Source organism: Thermobia domestica, chromosome 2, assembly GCF_964235325.1.
Source record: "Thermobia domestica chromosome 2, izTheDome1.hap1.1, whole genome shotgun sequence".
NCBI lineage: Eukaryota > Metazoa > Arthropoda > Insecta > Zygentoma > Lepismatidae > Thermobia > Thermobia domestica.
In genome coordinates this window covers 333104081-333127438 of record NC_137455.1, presented here as the reverse complement: position 1 = coordinate 333127438, position 23358 = coordinate 333104081, and the positions used below count along the sequence as shown (strand labels likewise).

The window sequence follows — 23358 nt, the reverse complement described above, 5'->3', positions numbered from 1 at the left end:
GTTACACCTACATCTAAGTACTTCCTGTGTTAAATTTCAGAATCATAGGATAATATCTTCAGTTCCGGTAGGCCTCTGAATTTTCGAAAATTTGGTATAAAAACAAGGAAAATTCTAAAATCAGTTACCAGAAACTGTAGAGTTTTTTCAAATGAGTACGAGGGCCACTATTTATGTTTTGAGCCTTGGCAACACTGATTGTAGTTAGGCGCTATTTTTATGTTTGCATAGAAGCGTTTGACATTGTTGACCATAACGTACTTCATATGTTTTGTCAATAGCTTTATTTGTGTTGTTTACGTTGACTTGAAGATTGCATGACAACAGAAAAATGGAATTAACTCGTGAAAATTTTCGTGCCATGATTTATTGCGATTTTCGACGTGGATTATGAAGACAAGAGTGCATCGATCAACTTACTTCCCCATTTGGCGACGAAGCCACATCCTTTGCCACTGTGAAACACTGGTATAACGATTTTACTCGTGGCCGCCACTCGCTCGCTGACGAAATTCGCAAAGGTCATCCAAAATCAGTTGTTATTCAAGAAAACATTGATGCTGTGCAAAATCTAATGCTGCAAGATCATCATGTGACATATTGTGAGATTGAAGCAACCCTAGGCATTAGTTCCACCAGCGATCATTTAGCTGTGAGAAAGGTTTTTTTCTCGTTGGATCCCACATAAATTTGACAAAAACTCAAAAAGAAGTTCCCGTCGATTGGTGCACACAAATGCTCAATAAATACAATGGCGGTGCTTCAAAAGACGTATATAAGATTGTAACAGGTGATGAATCATGGATATATGCATATGAGCCGGAACACAAACAGCAGTCGATTGTGTGTGTGTTTCAAGATGAACCAAATCCAACAAAAGCTGTTCGCGCTCGAAGCACTTCAAAACAAATGGTCGCCTGTTTTTTCGGGAAAACTGGTCATGTGGCAACTGTGCCTTTACAGGAACGTAGAACGGTCACATCTGAATGGTACACAACAATTTGTTTGCCGGAGGTCTTCGGTCAAATACGGAAAACAGACAAGCGCCGTCGGATTATTCTTCATCAAGGCAATGCGAGCTCTCACACATCTCGTCTAACAACCGACTATTTGTACACTCAAAGAGTCGAATTGATGGGTAATGCGCCGTACACTCCTGATTTGTTACCCAAAAACTTCTTGTTCCCGAATGTCGAGAATAAATCGCGTGGACAAAATTTTTCGGCAGCGGAAGAAGCTGTTGATGCGTTCAGAAACCATATTATGAAGGTGTCTCAAGAAGATTGGAAAGAATAATTTGATAAATGGTTCGAACAAATGCAAAAGTGTATTGATCATAAGGGAGAATATTTCGAAAAACAATAAATCAATTTTCAATGACAAATTACTTTTTTCATTGTTAGGCTCAAATTATAAATAGTGGCCCTCGTATACTTTCAAATCATTTATAAATAAGCTAATTTTGTAATGTTGCTGTTGTGGTGTACCATCTTGAGCTCAAATTGTTATTCAATTGTTATGTTATCAAAATGTTAAAGTGGCCTAGTGCTGTATCTGAAACCTATTATAAATAAAATAAATAATAAATAAATAAAATAAATAATAAATAAATAAAATAAATAAATTTAAAAAACAATCCCTAATACTTTAACCCATAAATTTAGTTGTAAGTTTGTGTGATAAATATTAAAATTTTTAGAAGATATTTTCAAATATACATTATTTTCTTCTTATTTCAGGCAAGCAGTAACAAAATGGGAAAAAGCAAAGCCCTCCCTGAGAGGCTCAACATTGGACAGGAAGATGAAATGGTAAGAAGAAAAAAAAATCAGTCATCAATAAGTAATTCTGTAATCAAAACAAAAAAATATATAAATATATATCCTCGAACGTAAACAATTCTAAGTGTCGTCAATTTTTTAGTACTACAAGCTAATTTTGTTTATTTTTATTTTATTTATTTGTCCTCATTTTAATATTAATGACTGTTGTCTTCAGGGCTATTTCTATTTTAGCTTCCAGCGTAGGGATACGGTTGATTGTAATTTCACTCGAGATGTATGTGTATGTATATGTGTGACACTTTATTTCTCGGTAACTTCTGTCCAGGACTAAACGAAATTTGTCTAGCAAGTAGCCCATTATCTAAGAAATAAAGATTGCTATATTTGATGGTCGAGCTTGGTCAGGAACAAGTTCTGCTCGGCTTGGCTCATGTTATAACTATGTGGTATTTTATTTCTCTAAAATTACTGGCCGGATCTGAACTACATTAGGTGGTCAAACAGTATATTATGTAAGGAATAAAGATTGTTGTATTTGATACTCGGCTATGGACTGTGTTCCACAACTTTGCAAGCCGGGAGCTTCTGAGTTCGGTTGACCGGTCGTCACTATTTAACCTCACTTCACTAACCTACTCGGTACAATTTTTCGTTGTCTTCTCTCTTGTTGATGATCTTTCACGCTTTCAGTTTCGAATTAATTTTAAAATGTAATCGTGGGCAACAAAAATTTAGAATTTTAAGTCGTAATTATATAAAACAGTACTATATAATTTGATATTATTTATAAAACATTACTCCAAATTAAATAGTTAATGATTTGTTGTTTAGTATTAGCTAACTCTATGGGTTATTGAACACGGAGGTTCAATACTACGCTCAAAAAAGCTCTCCACTGACTTCTATCCTTAGCCAAATTCGTCCAGTTTCTACTTTGTATTCCTATTTCTTCGAGATTCATCTTAATAATTTCCTTCCATCTGCACCTAGGTCTTCCTCATTTACGTTTTCCGATTGGGTTTCCAATTATAACTTTGGAAACGTTTCTATTTTCTTCCGTCCTGGCTATATGACCTGCCCACTTGAGCTTCCTAGACTTGATAAGACTAACAATATTTGGTAAACGATATAAATTATGCAGTTCCTCGTTATGAAGTTTCTGCCATTTCCTATTCCCGTCCTTCGTGGGTTCGAATATTCGTCTCAGGGTCTTGTTCTCAAATACTTTCAGTCTACGTTCTTCCTTCGCAACCATTATCGTTTTAATCATTTTAAGTTTTAAATTCCTCGACAGCATTTGTGACTACAAAAGATTTTGAACTGAATAATAACACGAATTCCCTGCTTATAGTTGACACTTAATTTCTTTGTGGATACAGTTTTGATCTCTTAATATTGATCTTAGATATTTGAAAGTATCCACTTTGTCGAAAGTATTATTTGATAAAGTATCCATAATTTGCCGTATTACGATTCCGACGAACTTCCATGTATTTAGTTTTTTCTGCATTTACTTGTAAGCTGTTTGGTAATAGATAATTCAAATCTGGTTTTAATCTGGTTTCAACAATAAGGATTTTGAAGCGTAACCTTTTACTTGTCTAACTGCTTTATTCGTCACATAAGGTTAAATATAAGAAATATTATACTAAATTAATACGTAGCGTTAATGATTACTTCTACTCAAAGAAACCAAAGAGCAATGAAGACATCCCAACATTAGGCCAAATTATGCCAACGTTTTCCTCCTCCGAAAAAAAACCTTATTGTAATAGCAAAAAGTCAATTGGTTGTCAGTTAATGGGCTTCTTTCGTGTTTAAGGAGAAACATAAGCTTTCTAGTCATTACAACTCATTTAGTTTTTGACCGAGTCTTAACCACGAACACTTTCTCACCTATGGTAAATATACGTGCTTCACTGCTATGGAACCATTCAAGTGTAATTGCTGTTAATAACTCTTGGGTTTCAAATGAAGAGAAAATATTCCTTTACCAACTCAACACAACGAGAAGTTCTATCACTGGAAAAGCTTATGACGTTTGCTTTTTTTTTTTTTTTTATGTTGCTCTTGAGAAGCTAGGACAAATTATACCTTTGCTCACATTTCTACAGGCAAATGACTAAGTATTATTTGATTCTGGGATATTTCGCAACGTGGTTCCCAATCTCAGAAGGGGAAAGAAGCAATCAAAATACAACGACTACTGCAGAGAATAAGATCTTATTAAGATTGTTTGAATATATACAAGATTATGAGGCTTACTTTAGCAATCAACCCTAATAAGCTAGTCATAGAGTGATTATCTTAATCCGTTGATATCAAATTCGTTTCCCAATGCTTCTAGTGGTAACACGACATTCATCTCTGGTGCGAAATTTTTGGCTCTATCTCAATGGCTCTACACCACAAGGTGTGAAGTTGGTGGATGGCATCATGCCTGTTTGTTTTCTCTGGATTCTTCAGTTTTCTTCCAGCATCATCACTCCACCACTGTGAAAGTCTTTTCTAAAACCTACCACGTCAATAAACTTGTGAGTATTTGGAAATGAGCTTCAATATATTTTTTTAAAAAAATCTTGGTCAAGAATCTATGAAAATAGAGGTAACCCTTATTTTATATCTGGCAACAGGTTTTGATATGGGAAGGAGCAAATCCTATTGAAATAAACGTATGCGAGGGGGGGTTCTAATTCTTTAAATAATGTTTACTTTCATCGTTTATTGTAACAATTCGTGCTTTTGCTCCCCTATGCCCTTAGCCTATATAGTGCATAGATCTATTACGTTTATCTGCTTTTTAGAAGAAGGTAAAATTGGAAACAAGTGACGAAAGATACGTCATTTAGTTAAAATTAGATTCAATCCAGTAGGTTTACTATGCTCTTAATATAAACCACTTCTGCATTTCAAATAACTTCAAAAAAAAAAAAAAAACTTTCATTAATTACTCAACACACGGGGAATTGAAAATAAAATTTTGAAGTTTTATGTCCCGCGATTATGCCAGCTAGGCTAAATGAGACGGTGATGAGAAATGAACGAAATGATGGAATGAAGAAAGTGGGAGGAAACGGGAAAACCCCGAGAAAAACCACTCACATGGTGTTTGTCCACCACAAAGCCCATTTGGCGCAAGCTGGGATCAAACCAAGGACCCCAGGCATCAGAGGTGAACACTCTACCACTGAGGGAATTGCAACCAATTTCTCGTTAGTGTAAAATAAAGTAAATAGTATTCTGGCTTTGTGTAGGTTGATCTTGGTGATAGAATAGCTTCGATTTTATTTATTTGTGCAGAGCAAATCCCAAAATGGAGTATTAAATAAAACTTTTAGCTAATTGTTTCGGTGAATTTTCCGAAAGGTTGCCGTATTAGATTATGAAATAATCTTACAGCCACGTAAATCTATCATATGTGAATATATGTGTTATGTGTTCATACGAATAATATAGGTGCAAGCATACAGTATACCATAGATTTGAAGAAGTGCAAGAGAATGTACTTGTACAATGATAGAGCTTGAACACTCCTCCAAAGATTTCCCTGTTTGACTTCACATCATATGAATTCATGATTGACAACATTATGACTGTTTTTTGTTTTAATTCTTTTTTTTTACAATTGCATTTCAGCAGTTTTCATTACCATTTACTTGCTTATGTCACTCGTCTACTTTAGACTATAAAATATAACAGTGTGAACTTAAATATTTTTTATTAAATTTACTCTGAAAAAGTGCGAAATATGTTATTGTTAAAATCATTCAAGAGCCCATCATTCGAATATTTGTTCGAATATCTTTCCTAGTATTATTCGTATATTCTCTACTTAGTTATTAAATTAATAATTATAAGTAAGTAGCTTCATTCAACCTGTACTGTAAAGATAAATTGGTAGCAGATTCGCTTCGCGATGGGAGAGCACAAAATATTAATTTTATAATCATCCACCCTTACTAATCATCCGTCTTCCCTAGTCTAAAGGGCATAACCATTGCGTGATAAACTAAAACAAACATTCAAATTCATTGTTGGATCAAAAGATTCAATACATTTCAATCAAAATTTTTCTTGCAGGCCTTATATCTGGAGAACTACATATAGTGTAGCCAAACCCAAGCTATTACTTAACCCAGTATGATGTGCTCATTCCGTAGAAAATACGAAAACTCGATTAGGGTTCGTTCAAAAATTTTGTGGACCCCTGATCAAAAAACTAATTATTGGCCAAGATCACAATCTTTTGATGCATTCTTTTTTATCATTACTACAATTCTTATAAAGATAGAAGACAGATAGACAAGGAGAAAGAAAACTAGGATGTATATGAACATGATTTGCCGTGGAGACTGCAATTATTTATTACAACTATGTTGTATGGGTTGTATAACTTTCCTGGAGTTTATGTACAGTATTTTAGCATCCTATTCAATGAATACTTTTATGATCAATTATTTCAATTTGTGACTAGTTGATAATAATTATAAATGTATTTTTTTTTTAATATCTCGACCTAAGTGCTAATTAGTCAGAAAAATAATATCAAATAGTGATTTATGTGAATAATTTATTGAACAAATAATAATAATAATCATTATGCAGATTCTACAAATAATAATCATAGAATTTGAATTTTCGAATTCGATTATTCCAACTTTAATAGCACTAGAAACATGGCAGCTGGAAGGCTGAAAATGGTTTTGATTAACATTTGGAAGAATGAAAATGCTTTTGATCTGAAGTTGTCCAGGACCAATAAGTTCTTTTGAATTCGGGTTCACCACCATATCAAGCCCCAGAAAAAGAATCGAACAAGAAACTTAGAAAGGAAAGGTACAATGTATTACATCTTGAAGTATATCACACGCAAATAATCTTATTGTAATATAATGGAAATAACGTGGAAAGAGGAAATATAGTCTATACTTTCAAAGAATGAAATACAATATTAAACAAATACTAATTATATATAATTACCTACTTGTATAATTTCAAATTATATGAACGTATCTAGTTAATTTTATAAGAAAGTAAACGGATATTAGGTATCAGATCAAGAGTATTTTTTTTCCTGGGATAAGTAGTAAATTAATGGTGAAATGAACACTTAAGTAATTGGATCACTTTTTTAAAAAAATGCTTGTAAATTAATAACGCCTTCCGTCTGATATTAGCTCAATAACTGTAAAGGAAGTGATTGAAAACTGCTGGAAGAAAAATCATATTTATGCTGATGAAAGAAATGTGGATATATTTAAGAAAAAAATCCCTTTCGTGTATCGAAAGATCACTAGTACATCAATCACGATCTTTTCTATACACTTCTTAATAGAAAAGAAAAGGAGAGAGGTGATGTTGCATACCCTTGAGGTACACCATTCACGGCGCGTACCAATTGATGCGAGCATTTCTTTCTTTCACCATAAGACAAACGGATACACTAAGACCAACTCTTCATACAGAATGAGAGCGGTCCATTTATCGAGTTTCTCTTTCACACACACACACACACACACACACACACACACACATATATATATATATATATATATATATATATATATATATATATATATTTCCGTTTCCTAAACTTTTTTTTTGTTCTTTAACAAAAACCCACGTCGAAACGTTCATTGAAATGCTCCTGAGGTAAGAAATGAATGCATGAAGTATTGCGGTGTTACTTTCAGAAAGGGAAACTACACAAATACTTACATTTTCCCTGTTTATCTGGGAAAAGAAATATACATACATATAATAATTTTATCCTTTATATACATTTCAATATTAAAGACTTCTATAATGAAAGTGAGATGAATATTCTGTTAGACAACACAAATTTTCACTGAAACCGCAAAGAGTATATGCTATGTGGTAAAGAAGGTTTAAAGGCAATAATATATACTGTCTTGAGTTAGGTTTCAAAGTTGCAACTGTTTATTTATTGCCTACCACTGTTATTTTATTATGCATGATAATATTACCAACCTATTCAATTTCACTTGGCTCTTTATTCATATTATTCTTTATTATAGTATTATAACCCACAAAATATATTATAATCATTGCCTTCCGTATATGACGCGGCAATATTTCTTAATATGTAAGTAAATATGTGACATCCTACCACTCTAAAATCAAAACAGAAACTGGGAATTTTAAACCGTGCAAGTACTTTTACAGCACATAGATACAACCAAGTTTTGTTTCACAGTCACGAAATAACTCTACGTTTGGAAGGAAGAATAGTGTGATAATTTATAAACTGTATTTTTTTCTTTCATTTTTACTTAAGAAAAATATCTTGAATTCGTGTTAACATGAGGCTGATAAGTCATGAGGAGGGAAAGGCTTTGAGTCATTTAAAGAAAGGATTCATTACGAGTTAATGTACGCATTTCGCTAGCGCTCTCGTCTTTGGTGCGGGCTCTCGATTCGGTGGGGACATTCGGTCGCAAAAGTGTAAAAACTTTTTCAGGACAGTCATCCTGAGGGAAGTTTTCCTCATTCACACCAGGCAAATGCCGGGATGGTACCTAACATACAGGTTCCAAGCCGCTTCCTTCCTTCCCCAATCCTTTCATCCTTCCTTTTTTTAAAGGATAGTGTGCTCGCCGAGGGATGTCATTCCTCATATATGACGGGCTAACATGGCCATAGATGCCGAAAGCCCAGAAATCTAATTCCAAATCCTAATACTAATATACGCATTTTTTAAAAAGTAGTATTTTAACGTTCCATGATTATGCTCTGAGAAAATCCACATATCCGGATTCTGTCCATCACAAAGCTCTCTTCGTACAATCTGGGATGGAACCAAGGATCTCAAACACCAGAGATGAGCACTCTACCACTTAACCCTTACTCACTTTCTTATTACTAGACTTCGGATCGATATGCACTTAAAAACGGCAAAATATGCATGCAAATATGCGCTAAAAATCACGAAAATATGCACTAAAAATATGCAAATATGCACTAAAAATTGTAAATATGCACCAATCAAAAGCTAAAGTTAAATGAGGAATTTTATTATCTTTAGAGGAAAAAAAAGTTTTATTATTTGAACTAATTTACTTGGTGTATAACTATGATGCATACAGTGAGTGTTGTACTTACATGGCCTGCCGTATTCAATTCTAGTATTAATTTATGATACAAATTAATACATAAAACTTTAAAAAAAACGTACATACGGTTTAAAAGGCCAAGACAAAAAGTAAATAGAATGCCCTTTTCAGCGCGCTCCTCCCTATACTTTTGGCTCCCTTCTGATCTGTTGTGTATATTGTGTTCCTTGTTTCATGTCCCTAGACCAGCTAGAGAACGAGTAATTGGTATTTAGAAATAACTAGTTAAATTGCACTTCGTTTAAAAACTCGCACGGTATCTAGGGCCTTACATAGCGGACTAAGGTTAAGTGTGTAGATAACTAGTAAACGAAGACATTTCCAACAATATAGTTTATAGAAATAACCTCTCATGGCATGTCTAAAATTTTTCTAAATGCTGCATTCCGGAACTTGAAAATTTCCGTTAAAATGTATATTTTAACATCCGTTGTTCGCAACACAGGTTCCGCCTAATCAAGAGAATTTAATACTTTTCTTTTTACCTTTAAATTCATTGATCCGTGAAATATTTCTGTTTAAAATAAATTTCGATTTAATAAGGGGCCTGTTGAAGGCAGTTTTTACTGTATTAAAAGCTTGTATGAAAAAAAAAAACTTATCTTGTTTAAAAGAAAATAAATCCATTTGAAATTACTTTATGTATCCAATTATGTGTTAAATCCTAGAATATTTTCTTCTAATGTAACATTGTCCGTTTCAAACTACAATAATTTACAATGTATAATATTGATACTTTAAACGGAATAAAGTGATTTGAACGAGACATGGAGCATGAATGAAAAGGTAAAGTTATCGGAAACATAGCAGAAGACTTAGTAGGAAAGTTGCGTTTTGAGAAACCGAAGTGCGTATCAAAGCAACACTCCTTATAGGAAAACTTGGGAACTTATCTCCTTATTTCAGAAAGTAACTGGTGTGACAAGTTTTGGATTTTGTAAAGCAAATATTTTAATTAATTTAGAGATCATTTTCAAAAGTGTTCATTTCCCAAAATACATTCTTCAACGGATTCTTTAGGATGAAATCTGTCAAGTGTGGAAAAAAAAAAACATCTGGGTTGTTTAAACTCCTTCCCAGACTTGAAACTGCTATGAAAATATAAGAAGGCCAAAAAATAGAGCGCTACTGAAGTTTGAACTTTTGCTGTCCTACAAAATAGAAATGTCCTCCTCTGAAAACAAGCTTACTTATTTTAAAAATATTACTTGTTTAGTATACACTTTGAAAAATATATTTTCTTCTTGAATTGTTAACGTCTCTAGACTTCAATCTATTGTTTCACAAGATAACTCCTAGAAGATTTTTCGGGCCCATATAGTTCTAGTGCGACATCTTTGTCCAATTTTTGTCCATCCAAGAAAGAAATGTATATCATTCAAATTAACAAAGGAGGGCCATTTCAAAATTTGGCAACTTCGATCACTCATAGTGCGACATCTTCAAATTCGAATTTAACTAGCTCAGAATTTTGTCTAATTTTTGTCCGCCCACGATAAAATTTTGTACCATTCAAATAAACGAGGGAGAGCCATTTCAAAATTTGGCCACATCGATCACCTGTAGTGCGACATTTTCAAATTCGAATTTTATTAAGCTTAAAATTTTGTTCAATTGTTGTATATTTATGTACCACCAACAAAATTATTGTACCATGCAAATAAACGAGGGAGGGTCATTTCAAAAATTGGCCACTTCGATTATCTATAGCAGGAGATCTTCAAATTCGAATTTTCATTATCTCAGTATTTTGTTCAATTTCCGTACATTTTTGTAACACCAAAAAATTGTACCATTCAAATTAACAAAGGATGGCCATTTCAAAATTTTGATCAATTCGATCACCAGTAGTGTAACTTCTACAAATTCGAATTCTAACTACCTTAGAATTTTCCCAAATTTTTGTAGATTGTTGTACCACCAAGATAGTTCAAATTCGAATTTGAAAATGTCTCACTTCAGTGATCCAAGTGGCCAAATTTTTAAATGACCGTCCCTGGTTTATTTCAATAATACAGAATTTATTCTTGGTAGTACAAAAGTGTTCAAAAATTCGACACAATTCTGAGCTAATTAAAATTCGAATTTGAAGATGTAGCACTACAGGTGATCGAAGAGACGAAATTTTAAAATGGCGCGCCCTCGTTTATTTGAATGGTACAAACTTTTCTCTTGGGTGGACAAAAATGGACAAACTTCTGAGAAAGTTAAAATTCAAGTTTGAAGATGTTTCACTACAGGGGATCGATGTGGCCAAATTTTCGAAATGGCCTTCCCTCGTTTATTTGAATGGTACAACATTTTTCTTGATTGGACAAAAATGGACAAAATTCTGAGCTAGTTAAAATTGAAATTTGAAGATGTCGCACTACAGGTGATCAATGTGGCCGAAATTTTGAAATGGAACTCCCTAGTTTATTTGGTACAAAACATTTTCTGGAGTGGACAAAAATGGACAAAATTCTGAGCTAGTTAAAATTCGTATTTCAAGATGTTGCACTAGAGATGATCGAAGTAACCAAAAATGGCACTCCTTTATTAATTTGAATGGTACAATTTTGGGGGGGTTGGACAAAATGGGCAAAAATTGGACAAAATTCTAAGCTAGTTAAAATTCAAATTTGAAGATGTCGCACTACAACTATATGGACCCGAATTTTTCTTTTGGTATTCTTACACTGCCACAGGACCACACAATTTCAAATCCAAACACATACACACACAACAGTAGTAACTTTAACTTCCGAGATGCGTGACCTGGAAATTTTGTTGTAGGTGATTTGGCACCGTTATTTATATCTTCTTCCAAAAAGGTGACAGTCATGCATCAATGCCTGGAGAATAAATTGCTCACCCCTTTGTTATTTTCCCTTCACATGAGCTTGGAAGATAATCTAAGCCGACAACAATGAATCATTTAAATCTCGAGTCTATTTATATTAGGAACTTGAAATTCCATTTATGAGGAAAATTGTTGGACGTTAAAATTTATCAATTTGGTCGTTCCTTTAAATATGCATTTATATGCAGTAACGACATAAACATGCACTAACCTCCGAAATATGCAAATATATGCACTATAAAACTCTGCTCTTTTACCCGAAAACACCCGAAACGAATTTATGTATAAAGAGCATACAATATCACATCAGGAAAAAAAACATGCAAATATGCAAAAATCCGAAGTCTACTTATTACGTTCAAAAAATATCTAAAGTTGTGCTCTATTTATTGTACGAACTTATCATTAAAGTTATATGAAAATAATAGATAAGAACATCATATTTTTAAGAGAAAAGTTAAAGACAACCATTACCATTAAGATTATTTGATTTCTTAGGTCCGGAAGTTGCAAACTTCTACTATCCGTTTACGTCACCCATGTTTATAAAACTACCAGTTTATTTAGAAAGCAATTTGCATTTGTGTATAATCCGATATTTAGATAACTAAATGCCAAGATGAAAGATTATTAACTAGTGAAGATTATGGTCAGTTACACTGAGAAAAGAAAATGTACGTGGCGTACGTAAAATAGTAGGTTACATTTGTAAATCTTGTAGTTTTTGGAGTTAACGTACAGCAAACGTATAACTGAAAAATTATATTTTATACGTACTTTACGTATAAGTGTTTCGAATAAATGTACTTCCCGTATGAACGAAAGAACCCTGGGTGGTCAGATCTCATATACAGATAGACGTATCTAACATACGTATATGTATGAAATATACGGAAGACTGTTAGATGTCAGACATCCTGCAGCGACATGATGTAACATCTAAGCGAGAAAAGTACGTAGCATATGAATAACATACGCTCCGTACTGATTTCTATAGTAAATATTTGTATATTTGTACAATATATATTCCGTATATTTGTACAATATACCGCTGTTCGGATAAAGGAATTTTTCTGTTGCTAATGTGTACTGTAATTGTGTTTTACTCACTTCTAGTATTTTATTTTTACTAGTAATCTTAATTAATTTAAAGAATTTTCACAACTTCGAGTTATAGTGATTGAAAGAATAAAACTTCAAGGTAGAGGTTATATAGTTACTTTTCGTGAGGAACACGAAAACCCGATATCTTGAATTTTTGTGGTAGACACCTTGATAATTCGAACCCTGATTACTCAAAAAAACCTCAATAACTCGAATTTTTAACTATTCTCTTCAGCTTCAAGTTATGAAGGTCCCACTGTATATATATTGAGAAACGCTGCTGTAGTGTATCGAAGTGCCCAAGTTGGATCGGGTTTTGCTATAGTTTAGACCTTTCTCATTTGCTCTAGTCCTTATTACTGGGAAAAAATCTTCGTGAAAACGTAAAATTCTAGCCATGTTCAAAATATGTTAAATAAACAAATAGATAACTTCGTGTTTATGAGTTAGAATAAAAATATATTTCAGATTGAACCATACATATGAACAAACCTTTCTAACATCACTAATTTTTACTCAAAATATATGAATATTAGCATCATTTTTGTTTCTTATTGACATAAATACGTTGTGTGTCGTACAGTGGAATGATGACGGAGTTACATTTACTATTATGCTCCTGCGGGTCACGTAATTCTGTTGTATTAACGTGGTATTAAATTATGCAATTTTCTCTTAAATAAAATGACAACGATATGAGAGATTTAAATAAATAATTAATTTTTTAAGACTGAAAAGGATGTCTTAAAAAGGATATAATTACATCCCATATATACATTAGTGAAAACTACATGAAATTGCACTGTTTGTTTTTCTGTTTACAAAAAATAAGTATATGGATTTATAACATTTCTGGAAACAATAAAAAGCTATTAGGTTTAAAATTTACTTACATGTCAACTTTTTTCAAAGTTAGGGCTAACGTGTTACATTTTTCTGCCCCAATTTCTTAAATTAAATCATGATATGAAACAATTATTACTGAAACATTTATTTATGAAAAATGAACAAAATTATGAGGCATTTTCAGAAAATTTTGGCCGTAGAGAATTCACCCATAGAGTAAACTGTCCCTTGCGCCTTTTTCATGAGAAATGACTTACGCCACGTAGTAGAAATGTTATTGAAATATGAACAAATTCGCCTGGGTTGTTCTAGTTTTACGTCTCATGGTTATACCATTTTTCGGCTAAAAGAGAAGAATAAGTGAAAGTGGAACAATTGGTGTAATGAGAATGTGGAAGGAAACCCAAGAATACGTTGTTGTCCATCACAAACTCACTTGTTCTGGAATCGAACGAGAGGTTGCTGACATCAGAGGTGAGCGTTGTATCATAGGACCACTGTTCCGCAGTTTGAGTTTTTCGTGAGAACATCATTAGAAAAGAAAATCAAAAAGAAAAATCTATTTGGTGTGGATTTTTCATGACAAGTTACTTATCCTATATTGTCGGGTTATTAGTGAAACTCGACATGTCAGAAGTATGGGTAAAATCACGTAAGTCGTTTTGAGAAAATTGTCTAAAAGGAAATTTACTCTTCTCAGAATAAACTACCTCTTGGCTGGAGAAGTTATTTATACTATGTTATAGCATTGTTAATGAAATATGAATCGTTCCGACATTTTTGAGAAATGTGCAATTTTTCGTTCTCACCTTGCATTAAACTGTCATTTCTTTCAAGATAAGAAGAATAATTGCAAACAGATCCTGAGGAATCTTGTAAAAACCTTGAGTTTAATATTTGGTGCACATATGTTGAACGATAGGGCCTCTAGGCGAGTGTAGATAGATCAAAATGAACAGACACAGACAGACATTCGAAAATCACTTTTCAGCATCAAACGTAGAGACCAAGAAACGTATATTATGAATACAATAAGCATTTAAAGTATAGCTACCTTAAATATTAATCATTATTGCATAAAAATATTGAGAAGACATCTAAACCTATTTCTTCTGTAAATAACTTTTGCTGTAAAGTGCGTACGTAAAGGATTAAATTAAAGTGGATTGATTATAAGGGAATAATAAACATGTTTGGAAGAAGAAGGAAATTCTACGACTACTAGATATTTAACCATTCAAGCGGTTGTGATGTGTTGATTCGTCATGTAATACGAAACACAGCGGGTTGGATGTGTGTTAACGTCAAAACGTTGTTTAACTCTCACATAACGTTTGCATGGCGTGACTTTGGACAGTTTTAAAATTGAAATGAACTGAGAGAGGCAGCGTGGAGATTTAAATATACAGCGCAGCATCGTGATAAAACGAGGAAATCAAGCATTTGAGTAGTTAAAATAATTTTCAGAGTGTAAGAGGAAAATGTTGAATTATCTTTTAATTTTTGTTTAATGAACCTTATCCGTAAATAAACCTGACAATTATTACTTTTTCCTTCGTATTTGAAACGTATTTGTTAACTAAGAGAGCACAGCATTACCACAATACTACAATCTAAATGTCTTAATATTTTCGTAAAAATGTTCTTTTATGTAATTTTGTTTTCATAGATTATTTCTCATCGTATATCTATTATCCATTTTGTTCTTTTTCCCTTCATCAGGATGTTCTAAGCAGTGACGTAACTAAAAGGGGCAAACAGGGCTTGTGCTCGGGCGCCGGATTGGGGGACGCAAAACTGGGCAAATATTTATTTTCACTATAAGGCAAGGAAAGGAGTTTTAGCAAACTAAAAATCGTAAAAAAAAAAAAATAATAATAATAATAATAACTCAGAAACTTAAGAGGACTGTAACGACTCACCAACTTTAGAATCATATAAATAGAGCATAAGTTACCTTCAAAGCTACCTTTTGAGGACATTGTTAAAACCTTTGCAGCCAAAGGAGCCCACAAATTTAAACTTTAGTTCCAGCTTTTTGTGTTTTCACTTAATTTCCATTGATTTAAGAGATTTGTAACATGTCCAAATATGATACTCAAGGCAACAGCTTGACTGTTTGTCATAATTAAATATTCTCTTGTAAAGCAACAGACTGTTGATTTATTCTACACATATGCACATTCCCATTTAATTAAAAAAAAAAAAAAAAAAACATTGTGATTGTCAGTTATTATGATAAGACTATAAGAATGTGTCAAGCATGCTACTTTCAGATTATTTGGTAATCAAATACTCTAGTTAAGTGTTTTGTTTTGTACTAAAATTTAAATTATGTACTGCAATTTTATAAATAAAATCAAGCTTTACCTCTTGAAGAAAAATTGAAATAGAAGAATTACTGTGATGTCAATATTAGGTGTAGTCGGGGAGTGTTTTGATTTGTTTGGTCAAGGAGGAGGCGCTAGGACGAGTTCTTGCCCCGGACGACGTCCTAAGTTGGTAATGTAGAAAGTTGGCCATTCTAATTGAACTAAAAACTTAATGAACAGATAACACGAAACGATATTTTTATTATCTCTTGTTCGCTTGGTATTAGTATTATATGAACCTTTCATTAGTATTGTTGAGATTTGTCACACAGCCTCTTTGCTAGGAGGTAAATTATAGTCGTCTCACTCTATGAACAGTTCTCCAATCACGTACCACTACCGTCTAAAGCAGAAGACACAGTGTGCTTGTTATTGGCTGCTGATGACTTCATGCCCTTGAAAGCATGTGTTTGTTGCCTGTTGCCACGTGATATCAATAAGCAAAAGCTGTACAGCCATAACTGATTGGGGAAGTGCAAAAGTGTGTGCTAAATTGCAACACTGCATAAATTCCATTTGCTTCCAGGTCAGCAAGGGTAAACAACTTGGTTGAACCAAGTCAGTAGCAGTGGCAAAATTATAGTATAAAAAATAATAGATGACCAAGTGATAGGAAACGATTTGCAAGGATACCAGCTGAATCATAATATGAATACATTAATATCCATTCATCCGTCTATTTTATGGATTTCGTAAGCAACGAACAAAATCTGGAGAAACCTATTCAGTGTTTCTTCCAGATATGTTTTTGGGGAGACACTGATCCTCCGGACCTCTGAGAGTGCCCTCCAGAGAAGATCAAAATAATACGTCTAAAATATATTAATAAATGAAATAGTACCAACAGTGCCCTCCAAATACTCAGTATATTTCCCTGGAACGTTTTTTTTTTTTTTCTGAAAGCAACGCTGAACCGATTCAGTTTGAAAGTCCTGCTTTTAAACTAAAAATGTTAAATGTACGGTATTTTACCGAATATTTACAATCCACAGTTATCTTACATTGTTAGATTGGATTGCGTACTTAATTAAAAGAACAATACTGTATGTTTCCTTTTTCCTTCCTAATATAGTTGTGAAGGTTAGCCACTGTGGACTTAACAGATCTTAATGTCGGAAATTAAGTAAAATCAACATCGGACTGTTATTGCCGCTAAAACGAGGAATGAGCGTATTAATCTTTCCAGATCTGTTTGACAAACATGCGAAATATTTTCCATTAATCTTCTTCTTCTGTGATACGCCCGTTCTTGATTTCCTAAAACATGATTTTCTTTCAGATGATGCTTGGCTACCGTCGAGATACTGGACGTTTGTGGCTGACTGTGGCTGCTGTGCTGCTCTCCGGAGGACTTTTGTTACTCTTACTGACGTGGAAAAAGAAATTAAAGCTTTTGTGCACTCACAAACCTTGTGCGGCACACTGTGCGGACAAAATTCTCCTCAAGGTATGTGTTACGACTAATATTTCCAGTTTAGTTTTATTTAAGCTTCTAAATTTATAGGTTAATACAGTTTCTAAATTTTACGTGACGAAAGAAAACAGTACATAATTATTCGAGATCTTTTAGAAGTTCAAACATGTTTCTTGCTTCAAGTTGTACAAATTCACTTTTAGCGGTGAATGTCATATAAAAGTGCCAAGATATAACATAGTTGTATTTCCGATTTGATTAATTAACTTTGTTTGCAGTTTAATGTTCATTTTTAGTTCTGAGGCTATGTAAGATTTGAACTTGCAACTTAACGTAGGATCCGGATCACATTAGCTCTCGCTGGCACTTGAAGACTGAATCTCCTGTTTTTAAGGTGTATATGCCAACTACAGTATATATAGCCCCTAGAGAGCTGGAACAGCAACGTTCATCAGTGGTGGAGCACTCGTTCCTGGTTCGAATCCAGGCTAAGTGAGTTTTTGGTGAACGACATCGTGTCCGTTGTTTTTAAGAGCTCTCCCGTTTCCTCCCACATTCTTATTCCGAAAATTCTTTCACAGTCACTGACTTTTGTTAGTAATCTGTCTCCTTTTGCCTAAGAAGAGCATAAACGGAGGCGTTAGACTAGAAATTTTAGTTCATATTCATTTTTACAAGGAAGCTTTCGTTTGTCATAATTACATTCAAGGTAGGTAAAATAAATTTTGAAAGAAGGAGTAGAAAATATTCAGAAAAGATTAAAAAAGTAAAGAAAAGAACAAATTATAGAAAGGAAAATTGGTATGTTTAGTGAAAATAAGTGGAGTAATGCAAACGTAGTTAGCAGAGTTTCATTCATTCCCGGAAAGTGTAAATTTTTCAATATGGAGCAATAGAGCATCAACTATGCGAGTGACCGACAGTCAGTCACCGATACACAGAGAAACAGACAAGATCTTAGTACCACTTGCTGTTTTTGGAAGATGAGTACAGCCTCAGGAAATCACTTGTATTGATCTCAAGCACCTGGAAGATTTTGTCATAGATTTTGACATCTCTTTTTAGTAGACTGAAACAGCACACACACACAAACATTTGGGATGAAGCTATTATCCAAATGTAAACTTCTCTATGCGTATTCTTAATAATATTACATTAATGCTTTCTTCAATACTTTATTCTTGTATAGTGCTATTCTGTTCATTCTTATGGAGACTTTAGAAGTTGCAATTTCTTCGGGAAAAAAAATGCTTCAATTGCAACAAAGTAAGAAAAAAAAGATAAGATTCATTTTCTCAAGAGTTTAAATAAAGAAATGTATTTGAGTGTAGGTGAAGTAGGAGGTGTAATGTGTTGATTGGTTGTCGTGACAATGATATAATGATTTTCTATGATATACTCTCTCAACTAAAATAAGTAGGTTTTAAATTAGTCAGCGAAACGTCAAAACTTCGATGTAAAAAATATTATTAACTGTTTTACAGTATATGATTATCCTTATAAATCAATAATTAAGAATTATGGTTAAGGTAATATAAATACTTTTTTCTTACTTTTCAAAATATTTTTTTGTCAACAAACAAGTTTACCTTATGGTACAGTAACTACAAATAGTGCGACGCACACTAAAAATTTCTACACTTTTTATACTCGTAAACTGCAACGACTTTTGATCATTTCTGTAACATGTATATATGCGTGCAACATGAGTGCAAATTATGTAGAAAATTTGTGAGAAATGTGTAGGAACTTCCAAGTGTGCAAGTCGTACACACTTCTCACACGGTTTTTACCCACTTCGCATTCCTGCTGTTACACACATATACGCATGAAAAAGAAGTGACCAAAATTCTTTGCAGATTATGTGTACAAAAAGTGAACAATATTTTACAGTCCAGTATAACATTTCAATAATAGCGCATTGTTTATAGTTGTTATCGTATACACAAGACTGTGGATATGTTTATGGATGTCAAATTAACGATATACAGAAAGGGGTTAATATGAATAAACTGTGACTGATAAGCAGGCCTACTTTATTACTAGAAAACAGTTTGTTGATGATATGTGATATTGAAGTTCTTTCAGATCAGTTTGCGCATTCCAGAGTTCCGTTGATTATAGAGTTTAAAACAACTAACTTTAAAAAATATGTATCGATTTTAGAGTTTTGACTCACCTTCAGTCCATTTTATTAGTTGTAGTGTAATGCTTCTCTATATTCTGTATTTTTTAATTTTGCACAATATTACTTTCATTATACAATTAGTTTAGCAGAATATTAATAAGCAGCCGTTTTTTTTCTAACGCAGTATGGCATTTTAGTCAGTGCTACATTAAAAGAAAATGTCTATATAGCTGTCAAGTAAGAATTTGTTCTTGGATCTACATAAAGCGATTCAGAACGTGCAATATTGCGTTTATAAAGTTAGCGAAGCACATCAAATTTCCAATAAAGTAACTGTCCGCATGAAAGGATATATAAATAGCAGCGCTACTATATCAACCTTCACATATAAACATTTACAATGATTGGGAAAAATCAGAATGTATAATAATAATAATAATAATAATAATAATAATAATAATAATAATAATAATAATAATAATAATAATAATAATAATAATAATGGTAGTAATAGTAGGAGGAGAAGGAGGAAGAGGAAAAATTGAAATAATTAAATTGAAATAATTAGGTTTTTTTTTTTTTTTTTTTTACATATTTAAAGTTTCGGACCTAAAAGTAACGCGTTACTTGCGTTACTTTCGAAATAGGGTAACATTTACTTTTTGGGGCAAGTAACGCGTTACATTTTAAGGGAAAGTAAAGTAACTTATAACGTGTTACATTTTTACAAGTAACTTACCCAACACTGCTCCGATAAAAGTAAAGGAGCTAAGTAACGACAAAACTAATATAACCATGGATGCATGAAAGTTTGTTTCTATGTATAACTTCTAGAATTTGTAAAAAAACAATACTTCACTCCTGTTTGAGCTTTTGAGAACCTTCCTAGCAATAATACCTTCATTTAGTTACTGTAAATATCACTTGCTTGTGCCTATAATTCTTATTTTAATTTATCAATATTTTTATTAGTACTTATTTTTGTTTTTTTAGGACAACAATGAACAGTGGTGGGAGGAGGAAGTACATAGAAGACCTGGTTCTAAAGGGAGCGAACCAGAGATTTACTTTTACAATAAGGAGATCAAATACATTTGGGACAGGGATAGTTTTCAGTTCTCCAAACTCAGGTACTGTAAAGAAATATTTATGAACATTTCCACCGTAACAGAGATATTCTTCGTAGTATTTTGTTACTACTATTTTCCTTCATAAATAGACCATAAATGTTTATTTTAATTATTTCTATTCTTCTATCTTTGATGCTCGTAAATGGGGCAGCATGCCAGATGTTAGGAGTGACGTGTTTCTCAGTTTGTTTATTTAAGAGCTGAAAAATAAATTAGAATGTATACCTTTATATTCCGGTGGAACATAGAAGATTTCTTTTTGTAAAGAATAGGGTTGCTAGCGAGACGAGACGAGACAAAATTTTCCGTTGCAAGATGCGAGACGAGACAGAGCTGTTGCAATAGAAATAAATATACTTTTCGAGACAAGACATCACTTTCACGACAACTTTTCGACATGAGACAGTCTCAAGCATTGTCTCGTAGGCAATTCTAGTAAAGGACGTTAACGAAAAATTATTCATTGCCTTTTCAGCTTCAATGAGTAAATATTGTAAAGCTCTTCCCTTTGAAAGGGTAGGTAGAGCTAGGTTGAGTAAATCAGAGTCTGGAATCGACCCCCACTAATCTTCTAAATCTTGTAATAAAATACAACAGTTTTACAAAATACCACAATATAACTTTCTCTTATGCTTGGTAGAGTAAGGGTAGCCTAAGACCCTACAACCTTAGGACAGGATCTCTATAGACCTCCAGGCAAGCTAAGTTGAGTGGTGTAGGAAACCTCAATGCTTCGAAGCTTAAGAATCACATAGCCCCGAAGCAAGCCAAGAAACTGAGCTTGGGACCCCGACAGAGCTCCGTCAAGCTAAGGCCGGAGGAAGGGTAGCCTAGAGTTCCGCAGCAAACTAGAGGCTTTTAGGTTGAGTTTCTCCTATTGCTCTGGGAAAGCTAGAGGAGAGGGGCACCAATCGCAGTCTGTCCGCTGAATCCTCTTCGTTATATAGGCACTCCGGGCGGCGGTGGTGGTCCGTCGTCTGCTTCTTGTAGTAATCCAACGCGAGGTGTAGTACTCCATCGTAAAATGCATGTGGTTGTTGTTTACAAACAGGAGCACGTGTAATGTTTATAAATCTAAGCACGTGGTACATTACAATATAAATTTATATTTACAATTTCTTGAATTTATTGTTTTAGACTATACATAATTGTTTTAGACTATACATACAAACAGGAGCACGTGTAATGTTTATAAATCTAAGCACGTGGTAGTATCAAGAAATATTTTTTAAAGTTTTTAAATTAACGCACTTTCGTTTCAATTTTTTAATTTTTAAAGTTATACGAGGACCATTTCATAAATAATGCACACTAAATTTTTGTAACTCACGTTTATGGTTTGGAGAGGTCTCTTTACAGGCGTTCACTATAATCTCCTTGCTCGGCAATGCCGGAATCCCAACGTCCGGGTAGCTTCTGTATTCCATCAAGGACGCCATTTTTGTAAAGCTGCCGAATGATTCGGATAATGGCTGCAGAAAATTCATCCAGACATGGAAGCAGATTTCCACGCATACATTGTTTCAACTTTGGAAACAGGTTGTAGTCTGATGAACTCATGTTTGGAGTGTAGGGAGCATGAGGTAACATTTCCCAACCATATTTGCGAAGCTTTTGACGCACAGCGTTAGCGATATGAGGATGCGCATTGTCAATCAGTCGCGGTCAATGAGGACGCGAGAATCAGTGGACCTACCCTGAGCAACTGTTATATAGGGATTTGTGCACTTTTCTGCGCCGTTTCAGCAGGAATTCACAATAATACGCTTCTTCCACATGAAATTCTGCCCGCTTTGATATTGCCTTGGTGATCGTACACAAAAATAATCATTTGCTTAACCTTTGAAGTCGGCAACACTTTTTTGGTCTTGGAGAAGGTGAAACTCTCCACTCACTGGATTGTGACTTCCACTCCGACTCAAAGTCTCTGATCTACATTTCGCCAATAGCAATAATGCAATGCGAAGAGTCCTCACATTCAACGCTGAATCGTTGTTTCAGCACCGTTGAATTGTCCAGACGTGTCTACTTCTATTTAGTATCCAAAAAGTGCTGGACTCATCGGGCAGAAAATTTTCTCTTTTGTTAATCACTTGTCAGAATTCGGTATACTGACACAGATAGAACCCGTGTGGATGGTTCCTCACATGTCACATGGCGATCTTGTTCAAGTGCATCTGCCACAAGTTGCATACTTCTCTCATCGGTTGATGTTTTCGACCTTCCTGGTCTTGGATCATTCTTTATGATCACACGACCACTATGAAACCGAGTATCTTAAGGAGAAACTGTACTACAGTGCACTGTTGTCTCTTCACTAACTTTATGTAAGGCACTTTGAATTTCTGTGGGGGTTTTGCCACGTAAAGTTTCAATCTTTATTTACGGCCTCTGATCTTCAATCGATACATTATCCGATATACTTGCTGCTTTCATTTCCAACATTTTGTCACAGTCATACTGTTTACTAGAGAGCGCACAAGCACACGTCTTGCTGTCTCAAGACATCAGCTTCAATTGACGAAATGTTTACCTGGGTTTCATCATCCACTCTGCAGTGTTGCCATACTGTGCATTATTTATAAAATGACCCTGGTCCATTGAA

The 23358-nt window shown here is 33.8% G+C and overlaps 1 protein-coding gene across 1 annotated transcript in view; it reads left to right on the top strand.

Moving 5' to 3' along the window:
* The window catches only part of LOC145679530 (uncharacterized), a 54868-nt gene extending 32929 nt beyond the window's left edge, over positions 1-21939 (top strand). The window contains exons 2-5 of the mRNA XM_081750108.1: positions 1740-1811; positions 17361-17528; positions 20617-20753; positions 21891-21939. Of these exons, the coding sequence (XP_081606234.1) occupies positions 1740-1811; positions 17361-17528; positions 20617-20753; positions 21891-21939 (426 nt within the window). The remainder of the gene's footprint in view (positions 1-1739; positions 1812-17360; positions 17529-20616; positions 20754-21890) is intronic.
* The last annotated feature ends 1419 nt before the right edge of the window (positions 21940-23358 follow it).